General features: G+C 42.2%; 1 protein-coding gene across 1 annotated transcript in view; it reads left to right on the forward strand.

Moving 5' to 3' along the window:
• RORA (RAR related orphan receptor A) overlaps positions 1 to 18,053 on the forward strand; it is a 68,754-nt gene that overhangs the window by 31,773 nt on the left and 18,928 nt on the right. The window contains exon 2 of the mRNA XM_082488998.1: positions 14,186 to 14,271. Within this exon, the coding sequence (XP_082345124.1) occupies positions 14,186 to 14,271 (86 nt within the window). The remainder of the gene's footprint in view (positions 1 to 14,185; positions 14,272 to 18,053) is intronic.

Genomic DNA, 18,053 nt, shown 5'->3' on the forward strand with positions numbered 1-18,053 from the left:
TCTGGGTTTAATCACTGAGAGGCAGGAAATTAAATGCTATGAAATGAGTAGGCAAAAGAAAGGGTTTTACTGACGGTCGTAGCGCCTAATCTAATTGTGGCAAAGGAAGAGCTTTTGCTAGACCCTTTTCTTTTCACAAGCTTATAATTTTCTAAAATGTTTTTTGCGGGCAGCTACATCTTTTTCTTTCATGGTCCTTGTCACGAAATGAAGATGGTTTTCAAACACTGAGGATAGCATATAAAGACATCAAGATGATACAAAGAAGCACAGAAACAGAGCTGGGTCCAGGGAGATGACATGAGCGTGGTTGGTGGGGGACAACACTGTAATACGTGGTTTGAAGAACATGTTGGGGGAAGAAAGCTTTCCATCTGGCAGGAGTGTTTTTGAGACTGTTTGATAGACTGATGGTGGGTTTACTTTGTTGTAAGCCAGAGCCTATAAAATTCCCATCTCCTCTGATGTCATTCTGTGTGTTCTCCCTCCTGGTGCCGTTTTGGGGGACAGGTTTCCTCCTGTGCCCTTCTACAAGAGAACATCCGAGGGAAGAGAAACGTGTGCCCGACAGCAGACAGGCAGAGCTGGCCAACTGGGCGGCCCCAGCCTGCTTCACAGAGATGAAGGACCATTGTGTAACTTCATGCAAGTCAATAAAGTACTGCTAAGATTACAAAGAAAAAACCTCTGTCACCATGAAACTGGAGTGATGCGGTCAGGGGTTGAGAGAAGGGGAAGGGTGTCAGTCTGCAGTATGACAGGATTGCCTTGTGAAGCCCGTTCTAGGTGATGGGAGACTCTGGTACAAAAGCTGCAGGTAGGTAAAAGCTGTCATCAGCAAGAAGCATGTGTGGCCATACTTAGTGCGGTGTGTGCAGGTGTCTGTTTCTATAGACCTGTGTGGTCGCAGGGTCTGGCAAGTGGGCATGCAACTTAACCAGGTTGTCTTGAGCCAACGGTCAATATGTGGGGAGTGTGTAGGTCTCCTCCTCAAAGTAGTAGTCAAATTAGGTGTTCAGAGAAGTTCTACAGGTGTTAGGGAAGAGCGACAGCAAAATTATACTCTGCATCAGTTTTCCACTGTCCAGGCTGTCTTCTAGGCACTTTCTGTAGAAGTGATCTAGCCTTCCTCTTGATCCCACATATATGCTAATATCGCTCCCTCTGAGATGGGGCAGGGGCTGAAAGCCACATCTTTCTTGGAGGGGGCGGCATGGTTATTTGTTCAGCAGAGATTTGACCCTGTATTAAAAAAAAGGCTGTAAGCTCTTGATAATGTCTGTACTTTCTAGTGTCTTAATATGCATCGGGAAACACGTATCAGCTGTAAATCATTGCTTGTTGTTGGACTTTAGTGACTTTTTTTTTTTTTAAATGGAGGAAACGAAGGTATAATTAATCTGTTCTGCGCTCCTCCCTTCAAAACCTAGTGATGTAGCTGAAGCTGCATTGGCTGAGGATGCGGCTTCCTCTGGAGTGTCCCTCAGTTTCATTAATCCTCTAATGACCTCTGAAGAGGACTCGTGAAGAGGAGCTGTGACGAAGCAGCACTTACAAACTCAAAAGAGTGGCAAGGGAAAGCATCCTTGGATAAAAAAAAAGTGACCCCGCGCCTGCTAGAAAGATACAGGATACAGAGTTCGGAAGAACCTCTGTTGTGAGTTTTGAGGGAATCTGGTTGCGGCTTGCTTCTAATAGCTGTATATCACAGAAGGAGTTGCAGAATTCATGCTCGGTCTTTGCTGCCATGCAAATCCAGAAAGGAGGTGTTGGAGGGAGTTAATAAATGAGTGAGTGCAGCTAAAAGGCTTTTTACTGTTCAGAGTTCTGTAGTTGGTTTTGGTTGTTATTGTTCATCTCTTAGATGAATCATCTGAAAATGAAAATCTAAACTAGACGTTTAGAGCGTACCTTTGTGAGAAACTAATGATTCTACTTGGCATACAGCATCAAAGGAAGCCTTTTTAATGACATCAAATTCATGTACAGCCAAAAAGAAAAAGAAAATATCTTAAAAATGCAGATGTAGTCACTTCAGAATGATAGAGTTTCTAGTCTGGGTGAAATACTTCTTTTTTTCCTGCAACTTTTTCTTCTAGAAGTAAATTCAGGTTTTGAATGGTGTTTCATCAAAGTGCAGCTGTCTTGTAAGGAAGTGGGGTTTGCACCAACCATGTTTGCCTGGCTTTAACTTCATCGTACAAAGTCCCATTTCTCAATACACACAGCGATACATCCTGCAATTTCTGCAGAGGCCAAACCCTTCATAAAATCTGTGCAGCCTGGCAAAATGGCATGGCAAAATGCTTTATTTAAAGGGACGCTTGCCTTGTAGGAAATCAGGGGGAAACCCAATCTCTTCTGCATTCGTTCCATATTCCTTTTTCGAAACTGACTGTTGCTATCTAGGGAACTAACTAGCTAAGTGGAACTTGGCCGAATACTAAGTATAAAGGAAAGTGTGTGCATTGTGATAGAGAACATGTGGCGGTGATGGGTTGCTAGTCAAAGACAACCTTCTAAGTAGTAGTGTCAGGAATTATGAATGCCTGATCTGAAAGCTATGTGCATGTGGGTAGAAGGAATGAAATTGCAGCGTTATCCACAGTTAGCTGGTGCTATAGTCTCGTTGACCTAATGTGCCTTTAACAATTCAGGAGCCTGTCACCTTGTTAATGAGTTTAGTTGAAATTGTTAATAATTTCGACAGTGTTGCAAGTGATTACCTTTCCTAGGTGTTTGGGGTTTTTTGAATCTCGTAACTGTAGGTGTCATTGGATTTGTGCTAGTGGAGAGCCTAATGAGAGCATTGAACTGAGATGTAATTTTGCAAATGGATAGCATGAATGTATGTAGCTTCTTAACAAAATCAAACGACTGAGGTTTCATATTGTATAAAAGGAAGTCTTAAGACTCTAAGTAGCCTGTTACCACTCTTCTAAATATCCTTCCTTAATGAATGCTAGTGGCATTTAGCTAGCAACTAAGTTACTCGCATAATCCTGCATACAGTAGCTATATGCTTTGTAACGGGGACTAAAATGATTGCCTTCAGAGCGTTGGTCATTTTAAGACTTTGCAGCCTATGAAAAATAATTCAAGTAAAGGTTGTGCTGTGATACTTCTATCTGACTTGCTGAAGTGGGGCTTAAAATTGACAAGTGGTTGGTAAGTTCTTTGTTTTCCTACTGCAAGCAAATAAGCAGCAATGTGGAGATGTTCCCCTAAGCCAGTACATTTAATTAGGGGAAAGAAGGTGGGAGAGCGGTGTTGGAGTTAACGAATTCCAGTCTTCACGAGGCCAGGTCCAAGACTTGAGAGTAGGAAAATTCATATAAAAGGGGGGTTCTGTGCATTAGGCTGCGGAGCAACTGTCAGAGGTAATTTAGATTTTCACTCTGAAATGCTATATTAAAAGACTTTCTTTATTAAAACCAAGTCTTTATTTGTTTCTTCCAGAGAATTGGGGAATTGAACAGAAGTACCAATACGTTTAAGCTTTTCAGTACAGGTTTCTTTTTGGGGGAGGGGGAGAATGCATTTAGTATTGTCCAGCTAGCTCCAGCAAATAAATACGTTCTGAATTATGTTCTCCTGCAAATCTCGTTTTCTGTTTTCCTTTCCGCTAATACTACAAAATGAAAGACCAACATACAGACACCAGGAAGGAGAAATCGGTGTAGATTTGCTTTTCCCAATGTAAGATAAAAATAAAGTGCAAGGACTATGAGAAACCTCAGTGTGATTGAGTGTACAAGGGCACTTTCCCAGCCTCAAAATGCACGTGCATCTTGGCCTGCCAGCTCACTTTTTTTTTCATTTCTCTTTTTTATTTGACAGACAATATGCATTGGTTTGTTCTAGCAGCACAGCGGCATGGTATTGATGGTATCATAGTAGAACTGTGCTCATGCCCCTGCTGCAGGTGTGTCTTTTCACAAATGCCCAAGGTTAGTGGTTATCTGTAGGAAGAAATTAGGGATGTCAAAACCTGAGTGGACTCTAGGATCATGTGAAAACATACAGCATGGACTGACATGAGCACTAGCTTGCTGCTTATGGAATAAATGCCCTACCAGATCGGAGCAGAAGTGGTCAGTGTTGGCAGTTACTGTGGTAATAGCTCACACCTATGTTGCTTCTAAAACTTGATTTTCTGTAGTTTTGTCAACAGCAGTGTTTTGTAGCTGTGTAATTAAACCTGTAAGCTTTGTTTTTAAAAGTTAAAGGAGGAAACTAACAAAATTTGGTCAACTAGCAGTACTATTACATAGTTTTGTGGCAACTTTTCTCAAAACACTGGAGATTTGTTTGTCTGGAGGTCTGCTCGCTAGTTTCTTGGATCATAAGACCAAGACCCAAGATTTGGCAGTAAGTAGCAGTCACCTAAGATAGCTGTAGATAGAGGTAGAGATAAAGAATGATTATCCTGATTATGTAGATAGAGCAAATGGGACACCAACTTAGCATCCCCGTTCACACGGCAAATCAGCACTGGAATTAGGATCATAGCATCTATTTCTTGACGTGCAGTTCAGAGCTCTGATTAAAACTACATTATATTTCATTAAAGAGAATCACAATTGCAGTGTGAGTGTGTTTTCTTTTCTTGTGAAAAACTGTTTTTCTGTATTGCTTTATTTAACAAGAATTGCATTTAGCTTAGTCTTCAAATTAATCATACTCCGAACTGTGTTCATCATAGTTAGTATAATTATTAATTTTCAGCAAGAGAAGAAGAGGGGAATAAAATGGTTAAACGTTTCTACAGCTGCCTGAAAGGAGGTTGTAGCGAGGTGGGGGTCGGTCTCTTCTCCCAAGTTACAAGTGACAGGACAAGAGGAAATGGCCTCAAGTTGCACCAGGGGAGGTTTAGATTGGATATTAGGAAAAATTTCTTCACCAAAAGGGTTGTCAAGCACTGGAACAGGCTGCCTGGGGACGTAGTAGAATCGCCATCCCTGGAGGTATTTAAAAGACATGTAGAGGTGGTGCTGCGGGACATGGTTTAGTGGTAACTTGGCAATGCTAGGTTGATGGTTGGACTCAATGATCTTAAAGGTCTGTTTCAACCAAAACGATTCACAGAATCACAGCATTTTCAGAGTTGGAAGGGACCTCTAGAGATCATCTAGTCCAACTCCCCTGCTAAAGCAGGATTGCCCAGAGCACATTACTCAGGACTGCATCCAGGCGGGTCTTGAAAATCTCCAGGGAAGGGGACTCCACACCCTCCCTGGGCAGCCTGTGCCAGTGCTCTGTCACCCTCACCGTAAAGAAGTTTTTCTGTGTATTTGAACAGAACTTCCTGTGTACTAACTTGTGCCCGTTACCCCTCGTCCTGTCACTTGGAACCATTGAAAAGAGCCTGGCTCCATCCTCCTTCAACCCACCCTTGAGATACTTGTACGCCATAATAAGGTCTCCCCTCAGCCTTCTCTTCTCCAGGCTAAAGAGTCCCAGCTCTCTCAGCCTTTCCTCACAAGGGAGATGCTCCAAGCCCTTAATCATCTTAGTTGCCCTTCGCTGGACTCGCTCCAGCAGTTCCCTGTCCCTCTTGGACTGGGGAGCCCAAAACTGGACACAGTATTCCAGTTGTGGCCTCACCAGTGCAGAGTAAAGGGGGAGAATGACCTCCCTCGACCTACTGGCCACACTCTTCCCTATGCAGCCCGGGATTCCGTTGGCCTTTTTGGCAACAAGGGCACATTGCTGGGCCATGGATAATTTACTGTCTACTGCGACCCCCAGATCCTTCTCCTCCGAGCTACTTCCCAGCAGGTCTGCCCCTAACCTATACTGGTGCCTAGCATTCTTCCTCCCCAGGTGCAGGACCTTGCACTTGCTTTTGTTGAACCTCATTAGGTTCTTCTCTGCCCAGCTCTCCAGCCTGTCCAGGTCAGATTCTGTGATTCTATGTTTATTCATAAGCACCTGAGCCACCAAGAAAGTGAGAAGCCAAAATATTATGGGACAAAACTGGTGTTTTATGAAATTTAGAAGCTTCTCCTGGCCATATTGGAAAAAATAGAACTAGTCTTCAAATGCTTTGGTTTTGAAATGCATAGGACATTGCATAGCAACAGTTTCCCCTTCATTCTTTCCCTGTTCTTGTTCTTTGCCGCGAAGTTTGGTTACTATGTCTTGTTACTGTGCCTGCGTGTTGTGTCTCGTGAACGAATCTTCTCCTCCACTATAAAAAGAGTTGGTGCTTCATTTTTGCTTCATTTTTTATCTTCTCCTCAAAAGAGTTACTATCATTATTCTGTATCTTGCTGCCATGTACATATTTTGGTGTATCTTTCAGCCATCTTCATGATTTGTGTTTAAGTTCATGAAAGTAGTAACAAAGCTGGAGCTTTCAGAACTGCCTAGACTTCACAAACTGGGAAGATTGATTCTTCAAATAACTACTTTTCTGTGCTCTTGGACAACTGAACACATCTGGATGCAGCACTCCTGATTATTTTGAGCCTAGGCTTGTAGTTCAGTGGTTTGATATTATAGTTCGGTCTGTGGTATGGTTTCATAATGTGACCAGAGTCCCAAGCTAGAGTTGTCTCTACCTGTCATTCCTTTGACAAAGGAAATCAAGCCAAGACAGTGGAGAGATATAAGACTGTTATACAGCAGGAAAATAAGAATCACTTAGTGTGGCACACAGTGACTGAGAGAGAGCAAACGTCAGCTCTCCGAGTTCCTTTGAAAACCCTACCTCAGTTTTTGGCTTGTTTGTGCTCATAATCACTTGCAGAAGTCGTAGATCGTTTGTGTTAGAATTTCTTTTCATCTTAATTTTTCTTTATAAGAATTAAGAATGTTATGATGGTCTATTAAGGTTTTTCAGCAATTTTGTATTTGAATATAACATCAAAAATATACATAGAGACCTCACCACAACAATTTTACAGGAATAGTTTTGCCTATTGGAGAATCCAAACCATTTTCCATATAGCCTTCTTTCATTAGGCGTTCAAGCATCTTTGATGAAGCCAGCGCTTCATGTAATAGCAAACATTTAGTTCTTTAAATAAATAAAATTTTAAAAGTAAAATTCATTGGCTTAAAGTAAAACAATAAACATAAATGTCAGTGATCCTGGCATGAGAGTACGAGCTGTTATTGCACTGTTCCCTTCAACATGTCCAAATCGATAACAGAGGTTGAAAGAACTTAGATTTCTTTCTAAAAGTCAGTCTCGCAAGCCCCAAAAGCGCTCAGGTTGTTCCGTACTATTTATCGTGCAGCTCCTTTAATACTCTTTGAAGCTGAATGTTGTTAACATTGTGGAGTGCTGTGTGGTATCAAGTGACCTACTAAGAAGGATCCAGCTGTGTTCAGGCCCAAAGATCCGGTCTTGGCATTGCAGCATTTCTGCCTTGTGTGTTTGAGGTGTTGCTCATACTTTACTTTTAATTAATACTTTGGTGGCCGTGTTCGTTTCTACTCCACCCATCACACCCACAGACTTCAAAGGATTTGTACCAGCATAACCTCGGTATTTATTTTATTTTATTACTAGTGTGATTTCCTAAGGAAACAAGGCTTGGAGAGGTTGTTTGTGTTTGTCTGGTTTTCTGCCCATCACCCCAATCCTCCTCCTTACCAAAAACCATTTCAGCCAAGCTTGAGAGCATCAGCCAGTCCCAAAGATGTGTTCCTACATGTTTCATGAAAATTGAAAAACATACCCAGAACGGCACCCAGCTAATACTCCGCTGAGGGACACGGCACAGCCCGAGCTCAGCTACAGATACAAGAATCTGTAAAGGAGAGGAAGACACAAGGAATGTTGCGCATGCCGGGAAGGCTTCTGCCGGAACTTGAACTTGACTGGACCCCAGAAAATCCAACTGGGAGACACAAATCTCTAGGATACCAGGCTTTGGTAGTTCTCGGGAGCTACTTGTTACTAGCTATATCACCGCAATCTCCAGCGGGCCTGCTCGTGGCCAGAATGCCATTGTGGTGGGGGTTGTATCTAGAATAAACAAACCTTTCACACAAGGAGTGGGCAGATAAATTCCATCAGCTCTGGATCAAAACACCTACTGTGTGTTCTAAAAATGCCCAAGACATCAGTCAAGCAGCCGTCATCCTTAGAAGTACACGGGGTTTAAATAGTTGAATATATATGAGTGGACAGATGGTCACTTAACGTAGTATATTAATGGAATGGGCCGAGCTGTGCTGCCACTGGCTTTCAGTTTAGTAGAATTGCAGCGTTTGTAAGCTGCAGGTGTTCGGAGACAAGTAATTTGCAGCCAGCTCAAATTACTTAGGGTACATGACAGAGCAAATTATTTAGGTAATGAAGCTGAAAATGCAGGAAGATTAGAATATTATATAGTAAAATCATTCCTTGTTAATTCAGTTTGTGATCAGATATTATGTTGCTTTAAATACCACATTACATGCAGTACCCTTGTTTGAGTCAATGAATATGTATGAATATGTCAGTGAATATGTATGCCTCCTAATTTAATCAATATACTTACAAACAGCACTTAGCAGCGATGTCTGGCACAAACTGCATCCCTTTAGAAGCAGGTTAGCCCAATTTGTATACGTATCATATTTATTTCAAAGCCCTTCTGAATTACATGCAAAATTGTCTGTACCCTGTGAAATGGGGAACAGGCCAAGCTACATTCAGGGAAAAGAATTTAAACCGTTCTTGCAGCCGTAGGAGGGATAACTTCTTAAGCGGTACCCTGAGACCCAGGAGATCCCAGCTGCAGTCCTGGCTGTTGTACCCCACATCTAGCCTCAAGGAAAGTCCCTCAGTTCAGCTAACAGTTTTGGTTAGGGTGCATTCCCCAAGAAGGCTGGTGGATCGGAGAAGGATGCTTAGTGCCCATAGAGGTGTTACGAAATAGACCGGTCTGGCAGACTAACCAGCGTGTGCTTAAGTCCATCTTTATTGTGTGAAAAAGGAATGTGTATACCTGGAATTTCTTGATCTTGCTGCTTTGAGAGCCGAAGGGTGGGAGCTGTGATGGGGAACGCCGTAGAAATGCCCTTATCTCAATGGTGTCAGCATACACAGGCGATTGGGACCCCAGGTACCACGGGAGGGCAAGGGAGCACTTCCTACACAGGTTTTCCGTTCCAAAAAATGCTAAATTTTTAATTCAGAAATAGTAAGATGCAGTAGGGTTCACCTGACTTTCACCTTCTAAAACTTAGGCTTGTGATTAAGGCATCGTTAAAATCCTTCTCTGGTGAGTGGAGAGGAGGCATGTCCACTCGGGGCTTCATCTCGCTTGACTTGAATGAGATGAATCAACATGCCCCCTCTCCCTTTTTCCTTTTTCCTTCTTGCTTTCTCTTTCTCCTTCCCTTTCTTTTTCTCTCTCTTTCTTCCTCCCTTCCTCATCACTTTAGAAGCAGACAAGACAATTAACTTCAACTAATTACCCAACTTTCAAGATAGCTCAGGTCAGCTAGGTGAATCTCACCTAAAAGGCAGGAATAGGGACCGATTTTTGCTTCCATTGAAGAGCACTTCCCAGGATACCAAATCTGAGATTTCATACCTGTTGCGAATTGGAAAAAATAGCGTGTTCTGTGTGAATGTACAATCTTAAAATAACAGTGTGAAAGCAGGAGGAGGAATGGGAAAAATCTTCTGTCTACCATAGTACAATTAATTCACTAGGAACAACCATTTCATTCGGACACACTAATGGGGAGGAAAAACTTCTGTCTTTGGAAAATAATTTTTTCTCTCGAAAAATGTTTTCCTCGAGTGGACTGGTAACGCTCTTTCTTGTGTTTCTACTTAAATGGCTGAACTGGGGAGGAAGATGCCCTGTGCTTTACTTGTGCTGATTGGAGCCTGCCCAAGGAGTTAGAAAGGAAAAAACTAAAGGTTATGATGAGCTTGTACTGAGCATTTCCTTACAAATACGGAATTAGATTTCTTTCCTCCTCTACTGCTCAAACCGGACAAGGAACAAAGTAGCATTTAATGATGCGGGAGTTAATAAAGAGGGGGAGTCTGTCTAGAGGGGTTGGCTGGGGAGGGAGCTTGAAAAAGGCAGGCGAGCCCAGTGAAACCGTTCCAGATTTGCGGAAAGAAGTGAAGCCTGGAGAGGAAGGGAATAAAGCATATTCTTCTATTCCAGATGCCAGCAAAAGCTGTCGTTTAGTGCTCTCTCTGGTTGTCTGATAGGCACATTCACTAGAAATTAGGTGGAGGCAATTGTGTAATTTAAGCGTACCAGAGCTGCTTCAGACAATTGCCAAGTGAAGACACGGTGGATGGAGGAAGAAGAAAGGTTCAGGGGGAAACACAGGCTTTTTTCTGCTGTAATACTTGGGCTCGAGTTCCTGTTTTGTCTGATTTTGAGTAAATTGAAGAGTCTCCATTCGATTTTCCTGCTGTAGAATGAAGATCGTATGATGTTACAGCAGAAGGAAGATTACCAGACATTGCAGTGGTAGGAAGAGCTAAAGTGTGTTGAAGTCACACATACCGAGAGATCTTGGTGGATGTCAGATGCCCATTCCTATGGAGGCGAGTTTGCCTCCTCGTGTGTGACATCAGTTCCTAACGATTGCTACCTCCAGCCCTCAGTGGTCACTGCTCTCTCTCAGGAGCCGTTTCTGTAGCAACTTGTTTGATGCTTGTGGTGGGTCTCTGGGCTTGAGCTCGCATTTGTGGTTCGTTTGGGCTTTTATTCCTATTCATTGCTGCCTTTGGCACAAGACATCCTTGGTAGTATTCTGGAACACTGTTATTTCAGGGTGTGAAAGATTCTTAGGCCTTTAGTCTGGGAATACGAACTACATCTGTCACCTGGGTATCTGTAGCGGTTTCTAAGCAACCACAAGAGTTTATTTTTTTTCTGCAATTCATATTTAAGAAATTATTTGCTCGTGCATGAACCAGAATCAGCCTGAGCACCACCCCAGGAGACAGAAATTGTAAACTGTAATTTAGGCTAATTCTAGTCTAAAGCATGAATTAGAGTATTTTATATAATCTTGGAAAATATACCATATAAATATATGTAAGCGCAGAACAGGTACAATTAATGTGAGCACAGTAGGAAGCTTTAAGTAACTCTGGGAATGTGAGAAACCAAGTTGGAACATATTCTTGACATGTAAAAGTATTTCCCACCTGCCTTGTTTGCATAAGAACAAGGTTTTAGCAAGTACATATTTGCATGTCAAAGTTAAAAGTGGGGAAAATATTTTCACCCTCGTAAGAAAAATGCATAATCTTGGCACAGGCAATTTGCATTTAGTAAGTTTAAAGCGTCTAAGTCCTTTCATGCTATATAGAAAGCGTATGAAGTTGCGACAGGGATTCCGTTTCAAGGAGTTGATTTGCAAAGGCAACCACGTGGAGCAGTAATTGATCTGATGTCTTTCCACGCATTAATTTGTAATACAATTGGTTGTGGCAGTTGCAAGCAATTTATGCTTCCGCGTTTCGTCCCACTGTCCTGTACCTCAGAGTGAAATGATAAGTTGAAGTTGTAAATGCTGCGTGCTTAACTGAAAGTACCTTGAAGATGATGTAAATTCGAGGAAGTCTGGAATGCTGAAATTATACCCGATTGGGTGCCGCTGCTCATACGCACAACGGTCGGCAAATGCTGGCACAGCGGGAGCCTGTGAATCTGTGGAGATTCTCTTCTGACAGTAAAGCACCCTGGAAAATGCAGTTGGGACTAATTATGGCACCTTTTAGACTATTAGTAACCTAGCTTTAGGCCATCACTTTGAAGGCACGTTCCATTCCTTCAGAAACACTCTGCAAATGTCCTGTTGCTTAAGAAATAGGGATTGCATAGACAGGCTTCACGGGCGATTTAACTAATGTGCTGGAGTTTGTAGATAAACAAGATCCAATTATATCATACCTATTCAAAATAAGGCAGTAATTATGTATATAAAAGCGAAATGTAAAAATTGCCTTGCCATGTAGCTGTTGAGATAAGCCTTGTCACTGCCCTGTCGAAGGAGTTGGAGAAGGCTGCTGATTCACTGTAGCAGAGTAGAAAAATAATCAGATAGTGAAAAGGCACGACTGGGAATCGGTAGATCTATTCCGGAATTCGCCCACGGGATTGCTCGCTGAATTTGAACTGCGCGTTAGACAGATTTTGAGTTTCTGTGAATGTCAGTCTGTTGTTCAGTTTGTTGATGTAAAGTGGCGTCACGCTACCCTTTCTGCTCGAAGCTTCGTTCGTAAACAGACGATGCTTTAGTAATAATTAATGTAACACATTAATAAAATAGCATACGCTTTATTTTTTCTTATTATTAGTTCACTTCCTGCTCCATTGTGTTTAATGTGTTAGCTGAGAGCAAAGTGAAATTACAACAGTTTTTGTAGGGCTGCAGGGAAGAAGTATTTCCTTTCTTACGTGTCCTGAACAGACCTTTTAATTTCGGTCTATCGTTTTGTTGCTGCAGGGAAGGTGGGGGATTAAAGATCAAGAATGCAAAGATCCTTATGATGGAAGCAGATGCAAGTGGTGTCCTGCTGTATGAAAATATTTTGAAAGCTGCTGATACGGAACTGTCAGGAAAACAGCAACGTAGTCCCATAGCTGCTGGGCACTGCTGTCCTCAGCAGAGCGTTTTAGCTGCTCTTAGGTTCCTGGGAGCAAATGGGTACTATGTGGGTACTCCTCAGCTGCTCTAATCATTGCATTTGATGTCGTCTGGAGAATATTTGGAAGGAGTATTTTAGCTCAGTCAGTGCTGTGCTAAAAGTCTTCTGGTCTCCTAGTCTATAATTATCTTACAGTTTTGGCCTGATCCTGAGCTATGATGCGGGGCTGCAATGAAACAGAGCACACAGTAGCATTAGAAGAAGATTCTTGTTTAATAATGAGCAGTCGGTTAGGGGGTTAATGGCATGCAAAATGCAATGTTTGTAAGACTGGATGTGACTTTTTGAAAACAGTGTTAAGAGTACAACTAAAGTTTTCTGTGTCGTCACAGGCCGGATAGCCAGAAACTGGGTGGAATTAAAGGTCTCTCAAGCAACTGGGCATCTTGTGAATGGATTTCAGTTCCTCACAGGAGGTTCACAGCACTTCTGATTATTCGTACATCACTGCTAGAGACGCGGCAAGAGTTGCGTTTGTATCCCTGTTCGGACTAAGCCGGTTCAGGAAAACTAATGTAGCCTGATGCTAACACCATTGTGGCAGAGAAAGGGCTTTCTTGGGATTTTTTGGTTATCTACCGTACAGTCCGTGTTTCTGAGAGCACGTGCAAGCGTATGTAAAATGTGGACTGCTGGTCTTTGATACTGTAAAGCACTGCCTCAGCACGATCCTATCCAAAAAGATTTGCTAGCAAAATGACTGCAGCCATACACTCCAAAAGCAGTTGAAGAGGTATTCCTGAGCACGCAGGAGAATCTTCTTAAATCCATGAATTCAGATGGGAAGTGATACATGCAGAGAGTTTTGTTTTGTCACACACTAAACTGAATTCAGTAGGTATGGTTTGTATGTATGAAGTTCAATTTAAAAAAATCAGGGCTTTCATATCACATATCTCTGTGGCGTTTTCCAGACTGTGCCAACTCCTTTGTGTTTCGTAAGTTGGCTGGAATGCTGCTGTATTTTCTCCCTCGTTTGTTCTGTGGTAGCTAATACACATACAGGTACTGATAATTCACTTTCAATTCAGATACGCGAATTTTGGATTTCTTGTGTAAAATGCAGTTGCTCTTTTACCTTGTTACTTCTCTTTTGGATTGGCCAGTCACGTGAACTGGATGGCATGGTGGTGACCCCGCTGGTAAAGGTGTTGCGTTCGTTTTCGGGCAGGGCAAACTTCAAAATTACCTTTTATGATCTCACAGGAATAAGACTGGAAGAAACCTTTCTAGTGTCGTCTTAGCTCTTTGGCCAAAATGTGAACTCTCCTATTGTTTTTGGCTTTGAAATGCTGATTCTTGCCTTCTTGCGGGTTCTTAAACACCTTCTCAAATGACCCATTTTAATAACCCAAAAGCTATTATATAACGAGCAGCCATAATTTAGTCCAAAGCTCTAGGGGACCCTTGCAGTTCAGCAATGAATAGTTAATGCAGTATAATGTTTAGCAGGTTATTAGTTTTCACTGTACAAATGCTGATCAGGGAATGCTTTTATAAGGTGTTTAAAAGAAAATGTAATTAACTGGTTGCGTGCTTCTGTTGCAGCTCAAATTGAAATTATTCCATGCAAGATCTGTGGAGACAAATCATCAGGAATCCATTATGGTGTCATTACGTGTGAAGGCTGCAAGGTAAGCTTCTAAAATATTAAGTCTTAAAACAGCATTTAGCCTTTTGATAGTGATTATTGCCCTTCGTTTTTTAAAGAGCAAGTATCGTGCCAAAGTTGGATCGGTGGACTCCATTTCAAAGAATATGAAATCAGTTGGGTATTCTGAAGTACTGGTTTTACTGGGGCTTTAAACAGGGCATTTCGTCACACACACACACACACACACACACACACACACAGATTTCAGGACAAGCTTCAAAAGTCATGCAGTTCTGCTTGCCGTAAACTGTCTCTCTGTGAATAAGCAGAAGAGGTATAGAAAGATGATCCGCTTCTAGCATACCGCAAAGATTCTGTTCTGTGGATTCACTTGAGAGAGTGTTCCTGGCTTTCTTGAGTCTGCCTCCCCGTTTTTGCTTTGTAAATTGCTAAGAAGCTGTGTTGAAATACATGAGAGCTCTCCAACTTCTCAATTTTCTTTTGTAATCTGCTACAGTTACAAATCTATTCTGTTCGGTGTGGAAGATGGTGTTGCACAAGTAGCACATGCTACTGGTGTTAAGCACGCTTGGGTCTTCCTGGAAGCAGTGCCTGTTCCTTGCACTGCAACCATTGCTGTGTAAGGTTTAGGCTTTGGATTTTTTCCCGGATTTGCACCTTCAGTAACTCTAGTGAACAAGGATTACACTAGAAGCATTTATATTTTGTTTAGTTTGTCTCTCACAACCAAGAATTAAATCAGACAATGCTAACGCTAGGCGCTGTGAAGCTAATCACTCCTGTTTATCACTAGTCCAGAATTACAGCGCTAGCTTGGGAATGACACAGTGTGCACAGCTGTGCTCTGGCTTGTTGCTTTCTTCATGTACATACGTGTTGCAATCCCATGCTGATAGGTTTGCCGCTGTTAACCTACACTTTGGGGGTGAAGAATGTATATTCATGACAGTTTCTAGTCTGCTATCCTGACATGCTTGGTACTACCACCCGTCTTCAAAAAGTAACTTCCTTGCTTTCACATTACTGAGATTTCTTTTGTGGTTTTCCAAGGAAGATTTTTGTGTTTTCATTAACACGTTCTCTGAGTCTCATGGAAGTATTGGTAAGAAGGAAGAAAAAAAAAAATCTAAGAATGTTAGAATGATACAGGACAGCGTCTTCTGCCCTTTGTAACTGCTGTTGCTATGGAAAATGCAAAAAATGCACTAAAAATGCATTGATAATAAAGCGGTTACTTTTTTCAGCTTTATGTGGTTGAGCAGCATTTATCAAATTTCAGCGGTGTGAAGAGGCAGACATTTGCAGTCAGAATTCTGCTGTATGACTGTCTCGTCAAAGAGTACCAAATTATGTTCAAAGGTCCAAGACCTCCTTAGTCCTTAAATGGTCTGGGACCAGTATACCTGAGAGACTGCCTCCAGATCCATGATGAACGTCATTGTCAACAGACAGACGTTAGCATAATGCTAACGCTCGTCTCTGCAGAAAACAGGCCTTTCTCAACGCGGCTTGTTGCAGAACAGGAACAGGCTGCCAAAGGAAAGGAAGGTTGCCAACTGTGTTATCTTTTGCTTCGTCTTCATGCAGGTCTTCGGCCTTGCCTTCTCCTAAGTCCTGTATGTGAGAAAAGCCCCCACCAAAAGCAGCAGGACGGCTGCCTGCAGAAGGAAGCCATAGAGCCCACCATACTCGCAGTCACATTCGTTAGTACGTAGCTGGTAGGCACTTAGCGCTGCGGGCGAGAGACAGGCATATCCATTGGGCATTCCTCTGTCAGAGTGACTGCACTTTCCCAGGAATAAATGCAAACGTGAGTTATTAGGAGAAAAGTCCTTTGTGTACCTCCAGCAGTCAGAAGAATAGATGCTAGCCTGATAGTGAGAAATGCACGTGCAGTTCCTTACGTTTTAGAACAAATGGGTTTCCTTCAAATTCTGTATAAATTGACTTTTCTGGGAGCTCTGTGCAATTCTTAATCTGCTTCTGAGAATCCCACCAGAATGGTGAGATGGTGGGAGAGGGCAGAAGGGGAGGCAAGCAGGAACGTATAGTCAGCATGCTAAAACCCATTTGAACCTTGAAAGCAGACTATGTGAATAAGTAAGACAGTGGCCCAGTGAATGAAGTTAGGCATTTTCTCTTTCTCTTGGAATAAAGTTTTCTAGCCATACAATTTCAGGCAGAATTTTAAAGCCAACGAATATCAAGTAGTTAACTAAGTTACTGCCTTTCAGGAGGGAAATAACTCTGAAGCTCATTCTTCTCTTAACGCCGGAGCCCAGATGACCTGCAGGTAGTGACAGATAGAATAGCGCTAGTGGGCACAAGTCGCGAGAAGAGTTTAAATGATCACAGCCTAGACAGCGTTTAAAATGCCCTACTGTAGCAGATGGATTTTGTTTGTGCTGTGCTCTTCCACAGTAATGTCAACAAAGTCTCACCCAACAGAACTATTTTGGCTGGTGAAAAAGTTGGCATAGCTTGGCTTCTGCCAAATGAGCCAGGTGTGTATTGGTATGGGTTTTTTCCCAGCTTTTCTGGGGCTGTGATCTCGGCAGGTTTGAGCATGCTTACATTGCTCTTCATGTTACGCTAAACCTTCTTTTGTAAAAAGTTCTTTGCTATGAAGACCTAGTTCCCAGTCCTGCGCTCTGATTCCTGGAGCCCATGTCCCGCACCAACAGACAGTCCCAGAGAAGTCAGTGAGGTTCTGCACAGGCGCTACAAACCCATCCATGTGCATCAGATTGCAGGGTCGGGGCCTTCGTCATGAGAAGTGAACAGATGTGGTGCTGCCCTCTCAAGCCAGGCCTGTCAAGAATGATCTACAGGCAGCAAGAGCAGCAGCAGCAGTGTGGGTTGTTTTCAGCTCTTACTGTTTTTCGCCCCAGTTTGATGGGAACTTTAATGTTGCTTACTAGTAATGTTAACTTAAGTGTTACTGTGTATATACTAATAACTACCAGAAATATAATTTATTTAAAACCTAAAGTGAAGTTTTAGTTGCAGACCTACTTTGCAATCTTAATCTGTAGCACGTATGAAATCACAGACAAGCTCTCGTCAAATTGACTTGTGTTGATCCTGCTGCTCTTCTACAGGTTTGTGACCCTTGCATTTCGCATAATTGAAAGTTTTCTGACCGGCTGTTGTTGTTAATAGTGTGTTTCACATAACTAGAATTGAAGATTTGTAATGAAGCCAATTAGTGTTTCTTGGGAAGTTTTCATTTCCTACTTACTATGATGTTACTGGCTGTTTTTATTAAGTTAGTGGCTGTGTTTTGCCCAAACGTCATTGAGTACTCCCAGCCCATCAACCTATTTAGCTGAATTTCACTCTACCTTTATAAAATAAATTTTAATGCCCCTCCCTTCCCCCCCCCCCCCCCCAGTGAAAAAAACAAGGTTTTAGCCAAGTTTTATGCTTTATCTAGGAGGACTCCTGTGGTTTATTATAAATAAAATAAATTTTGAGAGAGGATTTTTTTTCTGTCCGACCATTGCTGATACCTAGTATACAAACGTATAATGGGAGTAAAGGGAAGATGAGATTAATCATATAAGACATGTACTCAGAAGCATGCATGAAGAATGACACAAAGATTGTACGATGACTCAGAAAAGTTTATTCTCCTGTGTAAGACTGGAAATACTACTACTGTAGTGGCACTAGGCACTACTGAGAAAACTAGTAGCTGTATGGAGGACTTCGTCAATCGTTAGTTGTGGGAAGCCATTAACAACCTTTTGCTCTCTATTAGGGACCATGCTGAGGAAGGAGAGTGGTTTGTACATGTCC

The sequence above is a fragment of the Vanellus vanellus genome, assembly GCF_965231255.1.
Source record: "Vanellus vanellus genome assembly, chromosome: 11".
In the NCBI taxonomy this organism is placed as follows: Eukaryota; Metazoa; Chordata; class Aves; order Charadriiformes; family Charadriidae; genus Vanellus; species Vanellus vanellus.